This window comes from Salmo salar, chromosome ssa16 (genome assembly GCF_905237065.1).
Source record: "Salmo salar chromosome ssa16, Ssal_v3.1, whole genome shotgun sequence".
Classification (NCBI taxonomy): Eukaryota; Metazoa; Chordata; class Actinopteri; order Salmoniformes; family Salmonidae; genus Salmo; species Salmo salar.
In genome coordinates this window covers 21,335,751-21,358,925 of record NC_059457.1, presented here as the reverse complement: position 1 = coordinate 21,358,925, position 23,175 = coordinate 21,335,751, and the positions used below count along the sequence as shown (strand labels likewise).

At 45.5% G+C, this 23,175-nt stretch overlaps 1 protein-coding gene across 2 annotated transcripts in view; it reads left to right on the top strand.

Moving 5' to 3' along the window:
* LOC106573351 (excitatory amino acid transporter 2) overlaps positions 1-12,941 on the top strand; it is a 40,015-nt gene extending 27,074 nt beyond the window's left edge. The window contains exons 3-11 of one of the 2 annotated variants that reach the window (XM_014148326.2): positions 2,587-2,739; positions 3,029-3,279; positions 3,476-3,626; positions 3,935-4,061; positions 4,250-4,483; positions 4,671-4,865; positions 5,231-5,365; positions 6,116-6,304; positions 8,267-12,941. In XM_014148326.2, coding sequence (XP_014003801.1) covers positions 2,587-2,739; positions 3,029-3,279; positions 3,476-3,626; positions 3,935-4,061; positions 4,250-4,483; positions 4,671-4,865; positions 5,231-5,365; positions 6,116-6,304; positions 8,267-8,270 — 1,439 coding nt within the window. In that variant the 3' untranslated portion in view covers positions 8,271-12,941. Of the gene's footprint in view, positions 1-2,586; positions 2,740-3,028; positions 3,280-3,475; positions 3,627-3,934; positions 4,062-4,249; positions 4,484-4,670; positions 4,866-5,230; positions 5,366-6,115; positions 6,354-8,266 lie in introns of both variants that reach the window. The other variant, XM_014148325.2, reaches the window with a different exon arrangement.
* Positions 12,942-23,175: the final 10,234 nt, after the last annotated feature.

Genomic DNA, 23,175 nt, shown 5'->3' with positions numbered 1-23,175 from the left:
ACAGAGACTGACCACAGGGCCAGTGTGCAGACACGGCTGCAGGGGGCAGGAGCACTCAGATGCCAGCTCTCTCTCTGGAGAAAATGGGGGAGGAGGGGTTGGGGGTGGAAGGACATGGCTGGAGAGGTTGGGGTGTTGGGGGATCGGGGGCTAGTTTTCTGTTTAGGATACACTACCGTTCAAAAGTTTGGGGTCACTTAGAAATGTCCTTGTTTTTGAAAGAAAAGCTATTGTTTTGTCCATTAAAATAACATAACATTGATCAGAAATACAGTGTAGACATTGTTAATGTTGTAAATGACTGTTGTAGCTGGAATCAGCAGATTTTTATGGACTATCTAAATACGCGTACAGAGGCCCATTATCAGCAACCATCACTCCTGTGTTCCAACGGCACATTGTGTTAGCTAATCCAAATGTATCATTTTAAAAGGCTAAATGATCATTAGAAAACCCTTTTGCAATTATGTTAGCACTGCTGAAAAATGTTGTCCTGATTAAAGAAGCAAAAAAACTGGCCTTCTTTAGACTAGTTGAGTATCTGGAGCATCAGCATTTGTGGGTTCGATTACAGGCTCAAAATGGCCAGAAACAAAGAACTTTCTTCTGAAACTCGTCACTCTATTCTTGTTCTGAGAAATGAAGGCTATTCCATGCGAGAAATTGCCAAGAAACTGAAGATCTCGTACAACGCTGTGTACTAGTCCATTCACAGAACAGAGCAAACTGGCTCTAACCAGAATAGAAAGAGGAATGGGAGGCACCGGTGCACAACTGAGCAAGAGGACATTAGAGTGTCTAGTTTGAGAAACAGACTCCTCACAAGTCCTCAACTGGCAGCTTCATTAAATAGTACCCGCAAAACACCAGTCTCTATGTCAACAGTGAAGAGGTGACTCCGGGATGCTGGCCTTCTAGGCAGAGTTGCAAAGGAAAAGCCTTATCTCCGACTGGGCAATAAAAATAAAAGATTAAGATAGACAAAGAACACAGACACTGGACAGAGGAATATTGGACACCATCTGTCAAGCATGGTGGAGGCAATGTGATGGTCTGGGGGTGTTTTGGTGGTGGTAAAGCGGGAGATTTGTACAGGGTAAAAGGGATCTTGAAGAAGGAAGGCTATCACTCCATTTTGCAATGCCATGCCCTACCCTGTTGACAGCGCTTAATTGGAGCCTACAACAGGACAATGACCCAAAGCACAGCTCCAAACTATGCAAGAACTATTTAGGGAAGAAGCAGTCAGCTGGTATTCTGTCTATAATGGAGTGGCCACCACAGTCACCGGATCTCAACCCTATTGAGCTGTTGTGGGAGTAGCTTGACCGTATGCTACATAAGAAGTGCCCATCAAGCCAATCCAACTTGTGGGAGGTGCTTCAGATTACCTCAACAAATTGACAACTAGAATGCCACAGGTCTGCAAGGCTGTAATTGCTGCAAATGGAGGATTCTTTGACAAAAGCAAAGTTTGAAGGACACAATTATTATTTCAATTAAAAATCATTATTTATAACCTTGTCAACGTCTTGACTATATTTCCTTTTCATTTTGCAACTAATTTCATGTATGTTTTCATGGAAAACAAGGACATTTCTAAGTGACCCCAAACTTTTGAACGGTGGTGTACATGTAGATGGGATTTGGAGAGTGGGTTAGGGATGTTAATCAAGGTTGAGCTTTGGGAAGCATTTGAGGTCAGGTGGGGTTTAGGGCACATAGTTATACAGTCAGGGCCAGCATAGGATCAGAGGAGAGTGTCATTATTTTCCTCAGAATTCCCCTTGGTTATAGGCCTCCTCCATATACTGAGTTACTATCCTACCCTGCTGCTAACTGACTGTTTCCTAGAGAATCTGCCATCTCCAGAGAGAATATAGATGCTCCTCCAAGCACTGTAGGAACCTCTCCCTGTCTGAAGCTCCTCTCCCTTCAAAGAGATCTGCTCTTAATCCTCTATCAGACTAAATCAACCTCTTGTGAAAGAGACTGAGACTGTTTTATGTCCCCCATCCACCACTACCCAATGGCCCCTATAAATGGCATGTAATCCACATCCACTCATAACAAGTTCCAGACTGCTGAATTAATATGCAACAAGAAGCAGTGATTTAAGGCAGACCTATGGAAATGAAATATTGTTATGATCTGTCAATCTTCTTATAGCTCACCTTTTATCATAAGCAAGACCCATTTGGAAATTATTCTTGTTATATCCAAACTCTCTCTGTACAGAATTACAAAACGTTTTCTAAATGGAGAAAGTCCCCATGTTATCCCAGACCTTCTCACAAAGTAACCAGACAGACCAGTCTAGGGTCACTTTCCAATCCCACTTGCTCTCAACTCCTTGGCTGGCCTCTGAGTTAGGGACCTCTTGCCTTCCCTGCTCTATGTTTGTTATGAACACTGTGGCACAGGACCTCCTCGCCACTGCTCTCTCTCTCTGAACTGCTCTGTCTCTGGTCTCTGTTTAGCATTGGTTCCCCTCACGTCTTATGGTGTTTCTCTCATTCCCAGACACAGCATTTTGTCACACCTCTTCATAGCAACTGACCCCCTCTTTCCCCTCTCATTCTCCAGGTGTGATTATGGGGGCTGTGTCTGGGATGCTGCTTCGTTATGCCTCTCCAATCCACCCAGACATTGTCATGGTGATTGCGTTCCCTGGAGACATCCTGATGAGGATGCTGAAGATGTTGATCCTGCCTCTCATCATCTCCAGCTTAATCACAGGTACAGTATGATAGAGTCATGGGTTCAACAGAAGAGAGAGAACTGCTGTTTCTCCTAATATATACAGTAACTATAGACCGATATGTTAATGCCGATATAAAACGTTTAGTTTTTTTAAATACGGTTTATTCAGTTTATTATTTATTAATTGCCACAGTATCAATCATCGTCTTTCACTATTAGCACTTAAAAAGTAACTTAGTACACTTATTTCACACTTCTATATCAACACATATTAGATACAATAGAGGAAAAATGCAAGGCTTAAAAATGCTTGTTTTGGCTGCAGGTCTGGCTGGTCTAGATGCCAAGTCTAGCGGTCGCCTGGGCACCAGGGCAATGGTCTACTACATGTCCACCACGGTGATTGCTGCAGTGCTGGGAGTCATCCTAGTGCTGGCCATACACCCTGGAGACCCCAAGATGAAGGAGCAGCTGGGAGATGGCCAAAAGCACGATGATGTGTCCAGCCTGGATGCCTTCTTTGACCTCATTAGGAACCTGTTCCCTGAGAACCTGGTGCAGGCCTGCTTCCAGCAGGTACAGTACACTAAAACACCCAGATATATTTAACCAGGCAAGTTAATAATGGCCTGGATGAGGCAATCCCAGAACCATTCAGTTTTATGAAGAACATTTTATCTTTGTGTCCTTAATAACCCTAGTTACCAAACGTTAAGATGGATTGAGATGTAAGATATTAAAGACTTGTCTGTCTTCTCTTGTCCAACCTCAGATCCAAACGGTCACAAAGAAGGTGGAGAAGGTGATTGAGGAAGACATCAATGCCACCACCACCTTGGAGGGCCTCCTGTCCAACGCCACCAAGGAGCCTGAGTTCATCATCAAGAAGTCCCTCCAGTTTAAGAGTGGCATGAATGTGTTAGGTATTGCGGCTTGTCTTTTGGACCAGGTCGCAATTGTTTCTACAACCGCCAAACTGAAAGAAACGGCACTTTTAAATCTTTAAGTCTTTACCTCTGTCTGAGAATAAACCAGTGCATCGCATCATATCACACCTCAACGGAGCCCTGGGTGCAGCTCATTCTACCTCACTAACTGTATCATATTTTTATTCATCGTCATAAAAATAATTTCTCCATTCACTATGATCCTCTCTCTCCATATCTCTCTGTGAGCCCATTTACTCTACTCATTCCCAGTTGGGATTCTCTCTCCTGATTGTGTGATGCAGGAGTGATTGGCTTCTTCATTGCTTTCGGCATCTGCATGGGGAAGATGGGAGAGAGGGCCAAGCTCATGCTGGAGTTCTTCAACATCCTCAACGAGATTGTTATGAACCTGGTTATCATGATCATGTGGTAAGAGATCTTTAGCCTTTCAAGCACATTCTGTATGGACTTATGCTAGTCATAGACATGTGCGTATACTTTATGAGTGTTTGTACATCTACATTTGATAATCTGGCATATATTGTAGATGTTGACTGAGATGGATACATCTTTCTCATCAGAATGTATACATTGTTAAACCTCTCCTCTGCCCCTAGGTACTCTCCCTTCGGTATTTGCTGCCTGATCTGTGGTAAGATCATCTCCATCGATGACCTGGAGGTGGTTGCAAGGCAGCTGGGGATGTACATGGTGACCGTGATCGTGGGCTTGATCATCCACGGAGCCATCTTCCTGCCTGCCATCTACTTTGCCATTGTCAGGAAAAACCCCTACACCTTCTTCATGGGCATCTTCCAGGCCTGGATCACTGCCTTGGGGACAGCCTCCAGGCAAGGGCCACATACATGGATGCCTCACTATTTACACTATCTAACTGCTGTCACTGTAAATTTACAGATAACCTTTTATAGAAAAGTAGAAAATCTGTCAAATCTTTCATATCTGTGCTGCATGTTGTGGAATACTGTACGCAACAGCATGATTCTCTCATACTCTACCTGTGTTCGTCTCTGTCAGTGCTGGGACACTGCCTGTCACCTTCCGTTGCCTGGAGGAAAACTTGGGCATCGATAAGAGAGTCACCCGTTTCGTGCTCCCTGTCGGCGCCACCATCAACATGGACGGAACCGCCCTCTACGAGGCCGTGGCAGCCATCTTTATCGCCCAGATGAACAACATCTACCTGGATGCTGGTCAGATCGTCACTGTCAGGTAGGGACTGCTATAGGACATATTTTCTGATCAGGGTGGGAGTTTCACTGCTTACCTTCTTAATGTAAGTAATGACATAAACGTTACATTACATTTAGCTGACACTATTATTCAAAGACACGTACAGTTAGCATACATAGTTATGTGTTTATGTGTTTATAACAATCTGTGATGCCAATCCCAATATCCTAAATCACTATATTATTATTATAGTCACACCAACTCAGTCTGAACGTGTTTCATGAAGTAGCTACACCCATTAGCTCTTTAAGACAGTCCTTGGCCTTTGGACTTTTAAACTTAATCTGTAGAGCAATTTTAACCATGAAGTTGTTTCTCTCTTGCCTCTCTTTATCCCCATGCAGTCTGACAGCTACCCTGGCCAGTGTTGGTGCGGCCAGTATTCCCAGTGCTGGACTGGTGACTATGCTTCTGATCCTCACTGCAGTCGGCCTGCCAACTCAGGACATCAGTCTGCTGGTTGCTGTTGACTGGCTCCTGTGAGTTGATCTGCATTGCTAGTGACTCAGAACCAAGTGCATGTAGTCATATGCATTCAAAGTAAAATGAGCTTATTGTATACACTGAGTACTGTATATAAAACATTGAGGACATCTGCTCTTTCCATGACAGACTGACCAGGTGAATCCAGGCGAAAGTTATGATCACTTATTGAGGTCACTTGTTAAATCCACTTCAATCAGTGTAGATGAAGGGGAGGACACAGGTTAAATAATGTTTTTTAAGCCTTAAGACAATTAAGTCATGGATTGTGTATGTGTGCCATTCAGAGGGTGAATGAGCAAGACACAATATTTAAGTGCCTTTGAACGGGGTATGGTAGTGGGTGCCAGACACACCAGTTTGTGTCAAGAACGGCAATGCTGCTGGGTCTTTCACAGTTTCCCGTGTGTATAAAGGATGTTCCACTACTCAAAGGACATCCAGCCAACTTGACACATCTGTGGGAAGCATTGGAGTCAACATGGGCCAGAATCCCTGTGGAATGCTTTCAACACATTGTAGAATCCATTCCCCGACAAATGTATGCTGTTCTGAGGAGGGTTGGAGGAAGGAAGGGGTGCAACTCAATACTAGGAAGGTGTCCTTAATGTTTTGTACAATTAGTGTATGTACACCAAGCTTTCAATGATTGTTATTTAAATTTGTTCTACCCCTATCCAAACCATTTTGTTTTTATCTTCACACAACACTGGTGTATTCCCAACCATTCATTTTTCCTATCCCAGGGACCGGTTCCGTACCTCGGTGAATGTGGTGGGAGACTCGTATGGCGCGGGTATCGTGTATCACCTGTCCAAGGCTGAGCTGGACGAGCTGGACGCTACACATGACAAGTCGGGCGACATCGAGATGATGAACAAGACCTCGTCCTACTATGATGACCTCAAGAACCACCATGAAAACAACTCCAACCAGTGCGTCCAGTATGCCGCTCACAATTCAGTCGTAGTAGATGAGTGCAAGGTACAATTCACGCTTACGCACATAGATACTTGTATATAGACGCCTAACATGCAGCATGCTCGAACTGCACCTTTTCTTTTCTCTCTTTCATTTTTCATCTTTGTATGATGCCACTGTAAATACACACAGCGTTATTTTAAGAAGAAAATCTGAAAAAGACCAAAAAAATACACATGTACTGTATATATTTCAGTGGGCATTCGCTTGGAGTAGCAGCTTTTGTGTCATTTTTATGACTAAGAATACATTCCAAACTACAAGTGCAAATCCAAATCCGTGTGCTAACCAAAACAGAACAAATATAAATGCTTTTTTCAGAATGTCAATGAAAAGCAGTGCAATCTTAGCTCTGCCCTAATGCCCCCCCCCCACCCCCCACCTCCCCCACCACCACCACGAACTCCCCCACTCTCCTCCCAGCCTTGTTCCTTCCCTTTCAACCTGCTGGGATTGGATCTGAGAGAGAGGAAAAGCCATCTAAGCTAGGACCTCAGGAAATTACGTGAAGAGCCCCAGCAAACCACCCCCCTTCACTACACATGCAGGTTTCACCCCCACATCTCTGGCCCCAAATCCCTTGTCAAATGATGGGGCTTAAGGTCTTTCCCCGGGCTGCTTCAGAGGCTGTGCTGGATTACTCCTGCTGCTTTCGTGGCATCATTTATCAATTTGTGATCAAATTAGCTTTTGTGAGGTTTATGAGAAAGATGCTGTAGCGGTGCATTCTCTTCATACTCTGTCATATCCCTTAAAATGACTTAAAGTCCTCTGTCTAAATGTGTAGTTTTAAAGAGAATTGAATTTATGTTGGGATATAAATATTCAGAGAATGCGATATAGTCCTTCATTAGCACTGCATATATTGACTGAGCCCTGGCACCCTCCAGACTGGGACTGAGTGATTCTCAGTCTTTAGAGTTGAGATGCTTTTGCATTTACACACTAGCTATTCTTGCTAGTTGTGAGAAATCTGTCTTGCGAAATTGGAAGATGCAAGTAGCTCATGCAGAATCTGAAACAGTAACACTTTGAATCCACTGGCTGCTATTATAGTGTGGAGGAATTTGGGCTGCTTGTTTTCTAGTGCAGCAGGCCCTACTATCAAAGGGCCTACTGATGAACCCATTCATTTATTACAGGATCAAGGGCGTTGCTTAGCAACACCGAGGCCCTTGCACTCCAATGGTCAGACCAAGGCAATATATTCTGACATTTTTGTATCCATCCATTAAACTAGCGAAGCATGGCACAAAGGCTGTTTTCATCCAATGTTTTCTCTACTTATTTTCTTGTGTGTCTTGGCTGTATATAAATTACCTCAAATAACTGTTCTAACATTTATCCAAAGACGCAAACCATTGTAGAACGCTTTGCAAAATAATGTGTACAGACTAAAACATAACATTGCACTCATTTTGTTGTATTTTGTACCTTGTTTTCTTTGTATCTTTTTCTTTGTATTTAATAAATGTTAATATGTCACTGCATGCTAAAGTTGTGATTATATGTTGATTGTTCTCAGGTCAGTAGAAAGGGTTGGTGCTCGTTGTTAAGACTTCCGTGCTTCCATCAGCATGATCCTCAGTGGTTGTCCAGGGCTTCCTGATACCTTCAGAATTCACCTATCTTCTATATTATCATAAATGTTATCATTGGAGTACAGAACCTATTTTTTCTTATGATAGTTTCTTTTTTAAATAAAACCATTGCAAATGATATACCATTTTAAAGTAAAAGGCTTTAAGTATATACTGCATGTGCAATCAAATGCAAACCAAAAGATCATAGTTGTTTTACAGTTCTTCTGGTGTCTGTGCTCAAAAGCATTAAGTCCAGATCATGAAGCATGCACTGTGCCTGTTCACCCAGATGTGTGAACCTGCTGTTTAGATCTCCATGGTGATTGCTTTCAGGTAACCTTGGCCACTAACGGCTCTACTGCTGCGGCAGCCGTTGAGGAGGAACCCCGGAAAAGTGAATAAAGCCAGCACACACATCCCCAGCTCCACAGGCTTTCCTATCTGGTGAAAAAAATGAGTGAACAAAAAAAAAGAGTCATGCGAACAGAACTACTAATTGTTTTTCTTATGTAGCTTTATTTTGCATTTTTATTAGTCCCTTTACAGTGTTTCTAACCATCTATCTGACTGACTGAGATGAATAATACTAATTAACTTATCAGTGAAACGATAACAGAGGTATGTTTTACCTGTTAGAACACTAATGTGTGCATCATAGCAAACACTTGAACAACGGACATCAAGGCTTGGGAGGGAGGGTGGGAAGAGAAAAACAAACTGTTACTTAAATTATTCCTAGAATTGTTTCTATGAGAGCACTGCATTCAAAACAGGGGGGAGGGTCAGTGTGTGGGGGAGTAACACTGGAATAACAGTCCTTCAGAGTGTGATGGTAGCTGTGAGTTTGACACTGGCAATCTGGCAGTCTAACAACAGACGGAGTGTGGGACATAAGAGTTTGAATCATGCTAAACATAAGGTATGCCTGTATCAAACTCCACATGATATTTTTAGAAGCGTGTCATTACTATTACCAATGATACCACAGTAGACAGCTGTTATTTGACCCCTGGCCCCTTTTACCTCACAAGATAACCTTTTACCTATACCTGACAGAGCCCCTGTAACCTATTTGAGTGTCTTTGCTACCTGCTATTACCCACAATCCCATGGGGGAACCACGTTGGTGATAATGTAGAATGTAGAGATAAGGCAGGGTCTGCAGACTGAGCCTTACTCCACAAGCACACGTTCTCTGAAAAGCACAAAATACAAAAGAAACATGGAACCTCTCCTCCCTTTTTTATTGTTATACATTTTGTTGACTACTGTAAGGGAGAGGGACTTTTTCAATGTCGACTCTAGTGTGAGATTATATACTGTATCTGTGTGATTTGTGTGTGTGTGATTTGTGTGTGTATGTGTGTGTGGGTGTGTGTGTATGGGATGGGAGTGAGAACATGACATATCTCCCCATTACTAATAAGGACCAAACAGGCATATGATCAATCAAGCCAGAAGCCTTTGAAACGCCTCCATGACTTCACTGACAGTCATTGATATCGTCTTTTGGGGTTTCTTACTCTGCACACAATCCATTTGTAGCTAACTCCAGGTAGAAAGTGTCTCATCACTCATTTAAACTCTTCCAAATTAGCTATTACGAAATGGATAAAGCTCTCTGCCCCGCAATTACTGCAACACATGAAAATCAAAAGTAAAGGTAAAATTTGTCCCCAAATACAAATATATCAATATCTTCAGTTCAAGGCTGTATTTCATATTAATTAGTTCAAAGTACTAGGAAGTATTTATTATACCTCTCCCAGATATTCTGAAGATATCAGTTTCATGATGTGAGGCCAACAAAAATGAGAACCAAGAGTTAATTGGGAAGGATCTAGAAATATATCTAGAACCATGATTAGTATGAAAATATAAAGCACAAATTAAGTTGTTTTAAAACAGAATACAAAAACGGAATATATATTGAATTCTGAGTCTATATAGCACAATTGTAGCTTTGAGTATAAAGTAGTTACGTATGATTTTTTTATCCCTTTTTGACACTGATCTCTTTTCACATTCATCATTCACAATTTGAAGAACCCAATAAGGGAAACTATACTCAGGCAGCGCATGAACTCCATGGAAATGAAAGAGACACTTTCACAAAATCCTCAACACGTTTAGCTGCTCATGAAAGAAAATAGGCCATTGACAATTGCCTTGTATAGCACAAGCTGGATATGAATGCTTGACTTTGAACACGTTGACTGTTTACCACCTTGATATTTTTCAAAGAGATTTTTTGTATACTTGCACCTATATGACAGAGATAAAGATTCCCTTTACAACTATTCATAAATAGTACTTTTATTAAGGGATTCTTGTTAGGAACAGCACACAAAAACTTGCCAAATTTTCCAACATTAACATTCCAGTGATTCAAACTTTCTTGGGTTCCCTTTTGCATGAAAGCACAAACACACATATTTTATCAAAGATGGTACAGAACAACCACAGAGCTTAAATAAAAGTGCAAGTTTCAACAGGTTGATAACTCGCTGCACAACTAGTGGCCAGGTGGAGGTATTACATCATAACTATTTTTTTCCAGACCCTTGGAGGGGTCTCCTTAGTGATTAAACAACTCTAACCTCTTACCACAGATGCTGACGACTGTTCTCAGAAACCCTGAATGCTGCAGCTATGTGTATCATTGGTCTCATATGGTTACTACTGTAGAGCAGTCATCTGGATGCCTGAAATGTTCACTGCAGACTTCCCAACTATTAGGAAGGAGAATTCTATCCCCCTAATGGAACCTAAATGTCTAAAAAGAGAAACACACACAAAGTTAGGTCACCGGCTGCTAATATTTAATGCGTGTATGTGATTGTATGAGAGATGTTTTGTGCAGGTGAGGAGTTCTGCAGGTGTGGATGTAATTTCTTTATCCGTGTCGCGTCCTGCTCTCTTGTCTTGTTTTGATCATTTTGCTCAATGACAACCTTGCCTTGAAGATGTTAACTCTAAACTGTGCAGTCAGTTTGACTGTCATGACAATGCTGATTAAAGTAACACTAGAAAAATTAACACTCACATTCATAGTGCAGTACACAGTCCCTTAGTTACCTTAAACATTTTCTCAGTCAGAAGACCTACGCCACGTTGCTTTTGAGCTTGTATAACTGCCATCACACACAGACACACAGACGCAAATACACACACACACACGCATGCACACACGCACACGCACACACACACACACACACACACACACACACACACACACACACACACACACACACACACACACACACACACACACACACACACACACACACACACACACACAGACACACACTCACGCACACGCACATGCACATGCACACACACACTTACACACTTAAACCTGGAAGGTCACCACACACATTCTTACATGCAATGAGTGAGCTGAAGAGCACAGCATTGAAACCCCCGTTGGCCCTAGGGCCTAACCTTTGACCTTGTGACCTTCAGTAATAAGTCCTCCAGTAGGGAGAGGATGCAGACCAGTGTGTCATCAATGGGGATTGAGTGTTGGACCACTATTATGTTCAAACTCACTGTTTGCATGAAGTAAAAAATGAGTATAATTTTTTTACACCACTATCTTAAAAGCATGATATTGAAGTGCCTCCTTGCACTTTGTGTATATATTGTAGGTAACAGATTTTTTTTGTTTGTTTTATTTGGGGGGGTGTTGACATGGTATGTAGAAATAGAAATGAATTGCTGTGACATTTTTTGTAATCCTCTAGAAAAATATAATCTATGTTCTGAATAAAAATAGATTAGTCAAAATGTATAGAAAATAATGTGCAAGAAATTGTTTTATTTTTTATTTTTTAATAGCTGTTAACTAGTTGTCTCACTTAGCTGTCACACATAAATATATTGTTTTGTATCTAATGTAAGCGTTTTGAATGTTTGTTCCATGGAGATATGTCGCGTGCATTCCTTTTCACTGTACATAAATATATATATATAATTACTCTGTTCAATGGCACTGCAGAATGTTCCAGAGGTTACAACGATTTTGAAGCAAACATGTTGAACTGGAAAGACAAAGCGAAAGTGGAAGGAAAGTATCTGATTAAAGAAGGGAGTCCATATGGGGTGGTGGGCTCTTTCTAATTGTGAGATGTGGATGTTATCATGACTAGGTTTGCAGAAGAAGAGAAAAAGATCAAATTTACCCTGTACGTACTATTAACTAATGAAACAAGCACAGCCGAGCTGTTAGTTTAGTTCATTATGACTGAAATAGCAAATCTGATCAGAATGTCAGGTGTAGTTCCTGCCAAAATATATCTCCTCAGTTGATCGCCCAGATCCTGGTCAAGAATTCATTCTAGACTTTCTACCAGAGAACACCAACACACCGTTAGTGTCCACCATCTTGTCTTGTGCAGTATGCACTATGCTGTGGTAATTACAAGACATGGATATCTACACCAAACAGTCATAGTTCATGTTTAGATTCTGCCTCACAGTTAGACTGTTACAGTAGTGAGCCCAAGTGTCATATCCATGCACTAGCCTCTGTCGAACCAGCACTTTCAAACCACCAGCACCATTTCAATAAACCCTCCAGACACATATTGATAAATTTGCCTTTTTGCTTTTCCTAATTGTCATCACAATTGTCTGCATGCACCAACAAATCCAATATATTAAGTAAAGGATGTCAAAATGGAAATTGATTGGCACAGTATTTCTAAGAGTAGCCAGTAGATCTTTATATCTATAAGTCTGTATTCTACAGAAGTCTCTGTCTTTCTGATAGGATCATCCTGAGTATCCTGATAACCTATCTATTTGAAAAGTTGTTGTTGTAATATTGATGTAAAGGGAGAGCTTATGTGGGGGGGAGATAGAATATTAAAAAATAAAGGCAAAACATATATGAATTATTTTCTTTACCAGCTCTGTGGTATAAAAGTATGTTCATATCAATAAGTGTTGTACCTTTGGTGTACATATGATTATGATAACTAATAAATGTTGATTCATAACTAAATGTGGTCTGTCCTTTTATATTTTTTGATGAACACAACTTACAAGACTGAGACAAAAATTGAATATTGTACTGTATATGTGCTACCTTTATACATTCTCCCAACTATAAAGTCATGACTTTTCATGGCATACTGTACTGTACTCTGAGGGTTGACTTAAGGTCATTTGCTTGACACACACACACACACACACACACACACACACACACACACACACAAGTTTTTTACTGACAAGTTATGAATAATTCACTGCAGCCTTTTGCTCTGGCTCTACTGGACCCCTGTCTCTGTAGTGCTTCTCCAATTAAAGCTCAGTAATTATGAGTGTCCTTCCCCCACATCTCCTCTGAGATAGAGAAAGAGACATAGACAGATTAATATAGAGAAATAGATTGATACCGGTACAAAACTTAACAAAAGCGTAACAAAGGTGATGAATTATTATTGTATTGATGAAAATGAATAAGTAGTATGGACACATTTACTTAATTTACTGTATTGCTCTGGATTTCTAGCATTAAAGACAAGCCAAACATAGAAACTGGAGGACAAACAGAAAACTGGATACACAAGAGTAACAATATCAACTGAATGATAGGCGAGCACTGTCAGTGGTTGCTAGGAGTGGTGGTAGGAGTCAGGCGCAGAGAGCAGAGGTAAGGAACTTTGTGTTTATTTAAATAAAACACAACACGATTGACGCCAACACAACCGGCGTGGAAAAAATGCACAGTGCCCAGAACAGGTGCACAGCATGCATACAATATAACAGCAGTAAATCGCCAGCACATCCAACTACAAAAAACACAACCTGACGCTAAATAATCCCGCACAAACCTGGGCGGGCTAACCAGGCTTAAATACCCAAAATCAAAAGACCCAAATGAGGAACAGGTGCAAACAATAAGACATACCAAATGAAAAAGGAAAAAGGGATCAGCGGCGGCTAGTAGGTCGGTGATGACGAGCGCCGAGCGCCGCCCGAGCAGGCAGGGGAGCCACCTTCGGTGGGATTCGTGACAGTACCCCCCTCCTGACGCGCGGCTCCCGCAGCGCGCCGCCACCGACCTCGAGGGCGACCCGGAGGACGAGGCGCAGGGCGATCCCCATGAAGGCGATGGAACTCCCTCAGTAGTGGGGGGTCCAAAAATCCTTCCTGGGTACCCAGCACCTCTCCTCCGCGCCGTACCCCTCCCAGTCGACGAGGTACTGTAGGCCCCCCCCCCGAAGTCTGGAGTCCAGAATGGCGCGTATCTTAAACGCCGGGGACCCCCCAATGTCCAGCGGGGGGGAGGAACCTCCGGCACCTCACCTTCCTGCATGGGACCAGCCACCACCGGCCTGAGGAGAGACACATGAAACGAGGGGTTAATACGGTAGTAAGATGGAAGTTGTAACCGGTAACACACCTCGTTTATCCTCATCAGGACTTTAAACGGCCCTACACACTGCGGGCCCAGCTTCCGGCAGGGCAAGCGGAGGGGCAGGTTTCTAGCCGAGAGCCAGACTCGATCCCCTGGTGCAAACACAGGGGTCTCACTGCGAAGGTGGTCAGCGCTCTTCTTCTGCCGTCCACTCGCCTTTGTGAGTGCGTCTTGGACGGCTCTCCAAGTGTCCTTCGAGCGCTGCACCCAATCCTCCACAGCAGGAGCCTCGGGCTGGCTCTGGTGCCATGGAGCCAGGACCGGCTGGTAGCCCAACACGCACTGGAACGGTGACATGTTGGTTGATGAGTGCCGTAGAGAATTTTGGGCTATTTCTGCCCATGGCACCTATCTCGCCCATTCTCTGGGCCGGTCCTGGCAATACGTCCTTAGAAACCTACCCACCTCTTGGTTCACCCTCTCCACCTGCCCATTACTCTCGGGGTGGAAACCCGAGGTCAGGCTGACCGAGACCCCCAAACGTTCCATGAACGCCCTCCAAATTCTGGACGTGAACTGGGGACCCCGATCAGAAACAATGTCCTCGGGCACCCCGTAGTGCCGGAAGACATGGGTAAACAGGGCCTCCGCAGTCTGCAGAGCCGTAGGGAGACCGGGCAATGGGATGAGACGACAGGACTTCGAGAACCGATCCACAACGACCAGGATAGTGGTGTTCCCATGAGATACGGGAAGGTCAGTGAGGAAGTCCACTGACAAGTGTGACCACGGCCGCTGTGGAACGGGGAGGGGGTGTAATTTCCCTCTAGGCAGGTGTCGAGGAGCCTTGCTCTGAGCGCACACCGAGCAGGAGGAAACATAAAACCGCACGTCCTTACCCAAGGTGGGCCACCAGTACTTCCCCCTCAGGTTCCGCACTGTCCTCTCGATCCCAGGGTGACCCGAAGAGGGGAGATTATGGGCCCATCGAATCAATCGATCACGGAGACCAAGCGGTACGTACTGAACACCTGCCGGACACTGCGATGGTGCAGGTTCCGACCGTAACGCCCGCTCGATCTCCGCGTCCAACTCCCATACCACCGGAGCTACCAAACACGACGCTAGAAGAATGGGAGCCGGATCGATGGCCCTCTCCTCGGTGTCATATAGGCGGGACAGTGCGTCGGCCTTCGTGTTCTGTGAACCTGGCCGATAAGAGATCGTGAACCGGAAACGGGTAAAGAACATGGCCCACCTGGCCTGACGCGGATTCAGTCTTCTAGCTGCCCGGATGTACTCGAGATTACGGTGGTCAGTCCAGATGAGGAAAGGGTGCTTAGCCCCCTCAAGCCAATGTCTCCACACCTTCAGAGCCTTGACCACAGCTAACAACTCCCTGTCCCCCACGTCATAGTTCTGCTCCGCCGGCCCGAGCTTCCTAGAAAAGAAAGCGCACGGGCGGAGTTTGGGTGGCGTGCCCGAGCGCTGTGATAGCACGGCCCCCACCCCAGTCTCGGACGCGTCCACCTCCACTATGAATGTCAAAGAGGGATCCAGATGAGCCAGCACTGGAGCGACGGTAAACAGCTCCTTCAGGCGACGGAACGCTCTGTTCGCCTCTGCTGACCAGCGCAAGCGCGCCGGACCCCCCTTCAGCAGTGAGGTAATGGGAGCAGCAACTTGACCAAAGCCCCGGATAAACCTCCGGTAGTAATTGGCAAACCCTAAAAATCGCTGCACCTCCTTTACCGTGGTCGGAGTCGGCCAATTACGCACGGCTTTAACGCGGTCATCCTCCATCACCACCCCCGAGTTGGAAATGCGATACCCCAGGAAGGAAACGGCTCGTTTGAAAAACTCACATTTCTCAGCCTTGACGTACAGGTCATTCTCCAGCAGTCGCCCAAGCACCTTGCGCACCAGGGAGACATGCGCGGCGCGGGTAGCGGAATAAATCAGGATGTCGTCAATATACACCACCACCCCCTGCCCGTGCAGGTCCCTGAGAATCTCGTCAACAAAGGATTGAAAGACGGCTGGAGCATTCTTTAACCCATACGGCATGACGAGGTACTCATAGTGGCCTGATGTGGTACTGAATGCGGTTTTCCACTCGTCTCCTCCCCGGATACGCACCAGATTGTAAGCGCTCCTGAGGTCCAGTTTCGTGAAAAAACGCGCGCCGTGAAATGATTCCACCGCCGTAGCGATGAGAGGTAGTGGGTAACTGAACCCGACTGTGATGGAATTTAGACCTCGATAATCAATGTACGGACGCAACCCTCCATCCTTTTTCTTCACGAAAAAGAAACTCGAGGAGACAGGTGACATGGAGGGCCGAATGTACCCCTGTCTCAGAGATTCCGTGACATATGTCTCCATAGCCAACGTTTCCTCCTGTGACAATGGCTACACGTGACTCCTGGGAAGTGCAGCGTTTACCTGGAGATTTATCGCGCAATCCCCTCGTCGATGAGGTGGTAATCGGGTCACCCTCTTTTTACAGAAGGCGATAGCCAAATCGGCATATTCTGAGGGAATGCGCACAGTAGAAACCTGGTCTGGACTCTCCACCGTCGTCGCACCGATGGAAACTCCCTTACACCTGCCTGAGCACTCCTCTGACCACCCTCTGAGAGCCCCCTGTCTCCACGAAATATTGGGATTGTGATTGGCCAGCCAGGGAATCCCCAGCACCACCGGAAACGCAGGAGAATCAATGAGGAAGAGACTAATCCGTTCCCCATGATCCCCCTGCGTTACCATGTCCAGTGGCACCGTGGCCTCCCTGACCAGTCCTGACCCTAATGGTCGGCTATCTAAGGAGTGCACGGGGAAAGGTTGGTCCAACGACACCAGGGGAATCCCTAGCCTTACTGCGAGCCCACGATCCATAAAGTTTCCAGCTGCGCCTGAATCGACTAGCGCCTTATGCTGGAAAGAGGGAGAAAACAAGGGGAAAGTTACTAAAACGAACATGTGACCAACAGGGAGCTCTGGGTGAGGTTGGTGCTTACTCACCTGAGATGAACGAGGAGTGCTCCACCTGCCATCCCGATTCCCAGAGGAGCTCCCCCAGCACCGGTCGGTAGTGTGTCCTCTCCGACCACACTGGGTACAAGAGGAGCCTTCTCCTCCGGTTCCCCTGGACGCGGCCCCCCCTAGCTCCATAGGTATGGGAGCTGGAGGACCTGGAGGTGGAACCAACAGGGCCCTGTCTGGACGCCCACGCGCAGCTAGCAGATTGTCGAGATGAATGGACATGTCGATTAGTTCATCTAGTGACAGGGTAGTGTCCCGACAGGCTAGCTCACGGCGGACGTCCTCCCGGAGGCTACACCAATAGTGGTCCATCAGGGCCCTGTCGTTCCACCCCGCTCCAGCAGCCAAGGTCCGGAACTCCAGAGCAAAGTCCTGTGCGCTCCTCGTCTCCTGCCGCAGGTGGAACAGCCGTTCACCCGCCGCCCGGCCTTCTGCTGGGTGGTCGAACACGGCCCGGAAACGGCGGGTGAACTCGGGGTAGTGATCCCTTGCCGAGTCTGGGCCATACCACACTGCGTTGGCCCACTCCAGGGCACGTCCCGTTAAGCAGGAGACGAGGACGCTTACGCTCTCCTCTCCCGAGGGAGTCGGACGAACGGTAGCCAGGTACAAATCCAACTGTAGCAGGAACCCCTGGCACCCAGCTGCCGCTCCATCGTACTCCCTGGGGAGAGCCAGGCGTAGGGCTCCGGGTCCGGACGTCGGTGGAGGCGTAGATGGTGGAGGGGGAATTGGTGCTGGGGATGCGGTAGGGAGGCCACTCCTCTCCCATCGGTCCATCCTCTCCATCATCTGCTCCATCGCTGAGCCGATTCGGTGGAGGATGGTGGTATGGTGAAGGACCCGTTCCTCCATCGATGGGAGAGGAGCGGAGGCTGCTCCTGCTGACTCCATAGCTGGTGCGGGATTCTGTCAGTGGTTGCTAGGAGTGGTGGTAGGAGTCAGGCGCAGAGAGCAGAGGTAAGGAACTTTGTGTTTATTTAAATAAAACACAACACGATCGACGCCAACACAACCGGCGTGGAAAAAATGCACAGTGCCCAGAACAGGTGCACAGCATGCATACAATATAACAGCAGTAAATCGCCAGCACATTCAACTACAAAAAAACACAACCTGACGCTAAATAATCCCGCACAAACCTGGGCGGGCTAACCAGGCTTAAATAACCAAAATCAAAAGACCCAAATGAGGAACAGGTGCAAACAATAAGACATACCAAATGAAAAAGGAAAAAGGGATCAGCGGCGGCTAGTAGGTCGGTGACGACGACCGCCGAGCGCCGCCCGAGCAGGCAGGGGAGCCACCTTCGGTGGGATTCGTGACAAGCACACTTGGTGTAAACTGATTGACATTTCTCTATAATTCAATACACCTGCCTCACACCTTAACCAGGTTAAAGTTTAAACCTAAAACCACAGTGCAAACAACAGAAGACAAACCACCATCATGACACACATAATACTTACAGTTTAAAGCAGGTGATGCATAAAGAAAATCTCTACAGAGAGAAAATCCCTTTTTTTCACCTTTATTTAACCAGGTAGGCATGTTGAGAATAAGTTCTCATTTACAACTGCGACCTGGCCAAGATAAAGCAAAGCAGAGTGACACAGACAACAACACAGAGTTACACATGGAATTAACAAGCGTACAGTCAATAACACAATAGAAAAAATGTGTAACTATGTACAGCTGCAGCGATCGGTTAGCTGCTAGGATAGCTGATGTTTAAAGTTAGTGAGGGAAATATAAGTCTCCAGCTTCAGCGATTTTTGCAATTCGTTCCAGTCACTGGCAGCAGAGGTGGCCAAAGGCGGCCAAAGGAGGTGTTGGCTTTGGGGATGACCAGTGAGATATACCTGCTGGAGCACATGCTACGGGATGGTGTTGTTATCGTGACCAGTGAGCTGAGATAAGGCGGAGCTTTACCTAGCAAAGACTTATAAATGACCTGGAGCCAGTGGGTCTGGCAACGAATATGTAGCGAGGGCCAGGCGATTAGAGCAGACAGGTCGCAGTGGTGGATGGTATATGGGGCTTTGGTGACAAAAGAGATGGCACTGTGATAGACTGCATCCAGTTTGCTGAGTAGAGTGTTGGAGGCTATTTTGTAAATGACATCGCCGAAGTCGAGGATCGGTAGGATAGTCAGTTTTACAAGGGTATGTTTGGCGGCGTGAGTGAAGGAGGCTTTGTTGTGGAATAGGAAGCAGATTCTAGATTTAATTTTGGATTGGAGATGTTTAAAATGAGTCTGGAAGGAGTGTTTACAGTCTAGCCAGACACCTAGGTATTTGTAGTTGTCCACCTATTCTAAGTCAGAACCATCCAGAGTAGTTATGCTAGTTGGGCGGGCGGGTGAGGGCAGCAAATGGTTGAAAAGCATGCATTTAGTTTTGCTAGCGTTTAAAAGCAGTTGGAGGCCACGGACGGAGTGTTGTATGGCATTGAAGCTTGTTTGGAGGTTTGTTAACACAGTGTCCAAAGAAGGGCCAGATGTATACAGAATGGTGTCGTCTGCGTAGAGGTGGATCAGGGAATCACCCGCAGCAAGAGTGACATCGTTGATATATACAGAGAAAAGAGCCGGCCCGAGAATTGAACCCTGTGGTACCCCCATAGAGACTGTCTGAGCAGTAGTTGGTGAACCAGGCGAGGCTTTCATTTGAGAAACCAAGGTTGTTGAGTCTGCCGATATCAATACGGTGATTGACAGAGTCGAAAGCCTTGGCCAGATCGATGAAGACGGCTGCACAGTACAATCTTTTATTGATGGCGGTTATGATATTGTTTAATACCTTGAGCGTGGCTGAGGTGCACCCGTGACCAGCTCGGAAACTGGACTGCACAGTGGAGAAGGTACGGTGGGATTCGAAATGGTCAGTGCTCTGTTTAGCCTTCCCTGTAGCTCAGTTGGTAGAGCATGGTGTTTGCAATGCCAGGGTTGTGGGTTCGATTCCCACGGGGGGCCAGCACAGAAAAAAAAGAAATGTATGAAATTAAATTAAATGTATGCATTCACTACTGTAAGTCGCTCTGGATAAGAGCGTCTGCTAAATGACTTAAATGTAATTAACTTGGCTTTCGAAGACTTTAGAAAGGCAGGGCAGGATGGACATAGGTCTATAACAGTTTGGGTCTAGAGTGTCACCGCCTTTGAAGAGGGGGATGACCGCGGCAGCATTAAAATCTTTAGGGATCTTGGACGATACGAAAGAGAGGTTGAACAGACTGGTAATAAGGGTTGCAACAATGGCGGCAGATAATTTTAGAAAGAGAGAGTCCAGATTGTCTAGCCCAGATGATTTGTACGGGTCCAGGTTTTGCAGCTCTTTCAGAACATCTGCTATCTGGATTTGGGTGAAGGAGAAGCTGGGGAGGCTTGGGCAAATAGCTGCGGGGGGTGTGGAGCTGTTGGCCAGGGTTGGGGTAGCCAGGAGAAAAGCATGGCCAGCCATAGCAAAAAGCTTATTGAAATTCTCGATTATCGTGGATTTATCGGTGGTGACAGTGTTACCTAGCCTCAGTGCAGTGGGAAGCAGGGAGGAGGTGCTCTTGTTCTCCATGGACTTTAGTGTCCAAAAACTTTTTGGAGTTAGAGCTACAGGATGCAAATTTCTGTTTGAAAAAGCTAGTCTTTGCTTTCCTGACTGACTGCATGTACTGGTTCCTGACATCTCTGAACTGTTGGATATTGCGAGGACTACAGGATGTTTTTGTTCTGGTCGAGGGCAGTCAGGTCTGGAGTGAACCAAGGGCTATATCTGTTCTTAGTTCTACATTTTTTGCGTGCTTATTTAAGATGGTGAGAAATGACTTTTAAAAAACGACCAGGAATCCTTGACTGACGGGATGAGGTCAATATCCTTCCAGGATACCCGGGCCAGATCGATTACAAAGGCCTGCTAGCAGAAGTGTTTTAGGGAGCATTTGACAGTGACGAGGGGTGGTCGTTTGACCGCGGATCCATGGCGGATGCAGGCAATGAGGCAGTGATCGCTGTGATCCCGATTGAAAACAGCAGAGATGTATTTGGAGGGCAAGTTGGTCAGGATAATATCTATGAGGGTGCCCATGTTTACGGATTTTGGGTTGTACCTGGTGGGTTCCTTGATAATTTGTGTGAGATTGAGGGCATCTAGCATAGATTGTAGGACTGCCGGGGTGTTAAGCATATACCAGTCTAGGTCACCTAACAGAATGAACTCTGAAGATAGATGAGGCGCAATCAATTCACATTTGGTGTACAGTCAGTGTGTTGTGCTATGTGAAGGGAATTCCAGCCAGGTATACTTTTCCCTTAAAGGGAAAATGTGTATAAAAGGCTGATCATGGATGAGGAGGAGAAAGACAGGATAGACAGAACTTGTCTGGTACACCTGAGCTGCATCATTCAGACTTACAGACAAGCGTTTACGTTAATATTAACAAAATGGTGGAAACGTCAGTACTACCTGCCCCGAAGAAGTCTTCCTACATCACTGAGCTCTGTGGAGAGAAGTTGAAGGTTGCTGAGCAGACTAGGAGGGCCACCATAGAGATAATAGAGGATGCTTTGGAGAAGCGCTTCAATGGCATTCCAGTCATCTTCAAGTACAGCTGTTCAGACCCAGTGGACTCCTACCAGTTCTGCTGCATCCCCACAGAGACCCTCCTCAGGGACCCTCTGCAGAAGATAGAGGAGCTCAGCTTCAGAGAGGACTCAGACCCTGAGGAGGGTGAGACGTTTGCCTACGTCTGTCCCAAATACGGGAACAACTTGGTATTTTTGTTCCAGGAATTCTGGACGGCACCAGATGACCTGTGCCAGGATTCCAAACCAGGCACCCTCATCCATGAGGTTTCCCACCTGTTGGGAACGGATGCCATCCCCTATGGGCTCCTGACAGTGGAGCTCTATGAGTTCTGTGAACATTGCTGGGGAGGTCCCATTACATTACAGACGAAGATGGGAAGGGACACCACTGAGAGGTGGTGGCCCAGGTCAATGCCAACTGTCTGGAGCATGAGTTTGAGACCATTATCAACCATGTGAAGAGCAACCAGGATGGCAGAAAACATGTGCTGTGAGGAGACCAAGAGGACCTCAGTCCATAGATTCAGATCTATAGGGCATTAACTTTTACATCAGCACTTTGGTTAGTTTGGCACTCTAAGAATGCTCCCTATTTTACCCAGGCATGGACTGTATGGTCTCCTATTCTAAAAAGTGAGATATACTGTAGTTTGCATAAATCACCACCAATACATCATGCCAAGTCACTCCTCCACATTTTCCAGTGACAAATACTAACGTTGATGAAGTGATGAATTCATGAACTTCTTTGATGAAAAGATCATGATCATTAGAAAGCAAATTACAGACTCTTCTTTGAATCTGCGTATTTCTCCAATGCTCAGTTGTACTGAGTCTGCACAGAACTGCCAGGACCTAGAGTCAATAGAGACACTCAAGTTTTTTAATCCTGTATGTCTTGACACGTTCATGAAAATAGTAATTGACTCTAAACCTTCAAGTTGCATACTGGACCCTATTCCAACTAAACTACTGAAAGAGATACTTCCTGTGCTTGGCCCTTCTATGTTGAACATAGTAAATGGCTCCCTATTCTCAGGATGTGTACTAAACTCACTAAAAGTGGCAGTAATAAAGCCTCTCTTGAAAAAGCCAAATCTTGATCCGGAAACTATATTGAAAATCCCATTCCTCTCACATTTTGTTGAAAAAGCTGTTGAAGACAAATAATGTATATACAATTCTTCAGTCTAGTTTTAGACCCCATCATAGCACTGAGACTGCGCTCGTGAAGGTCGTAAATTACCT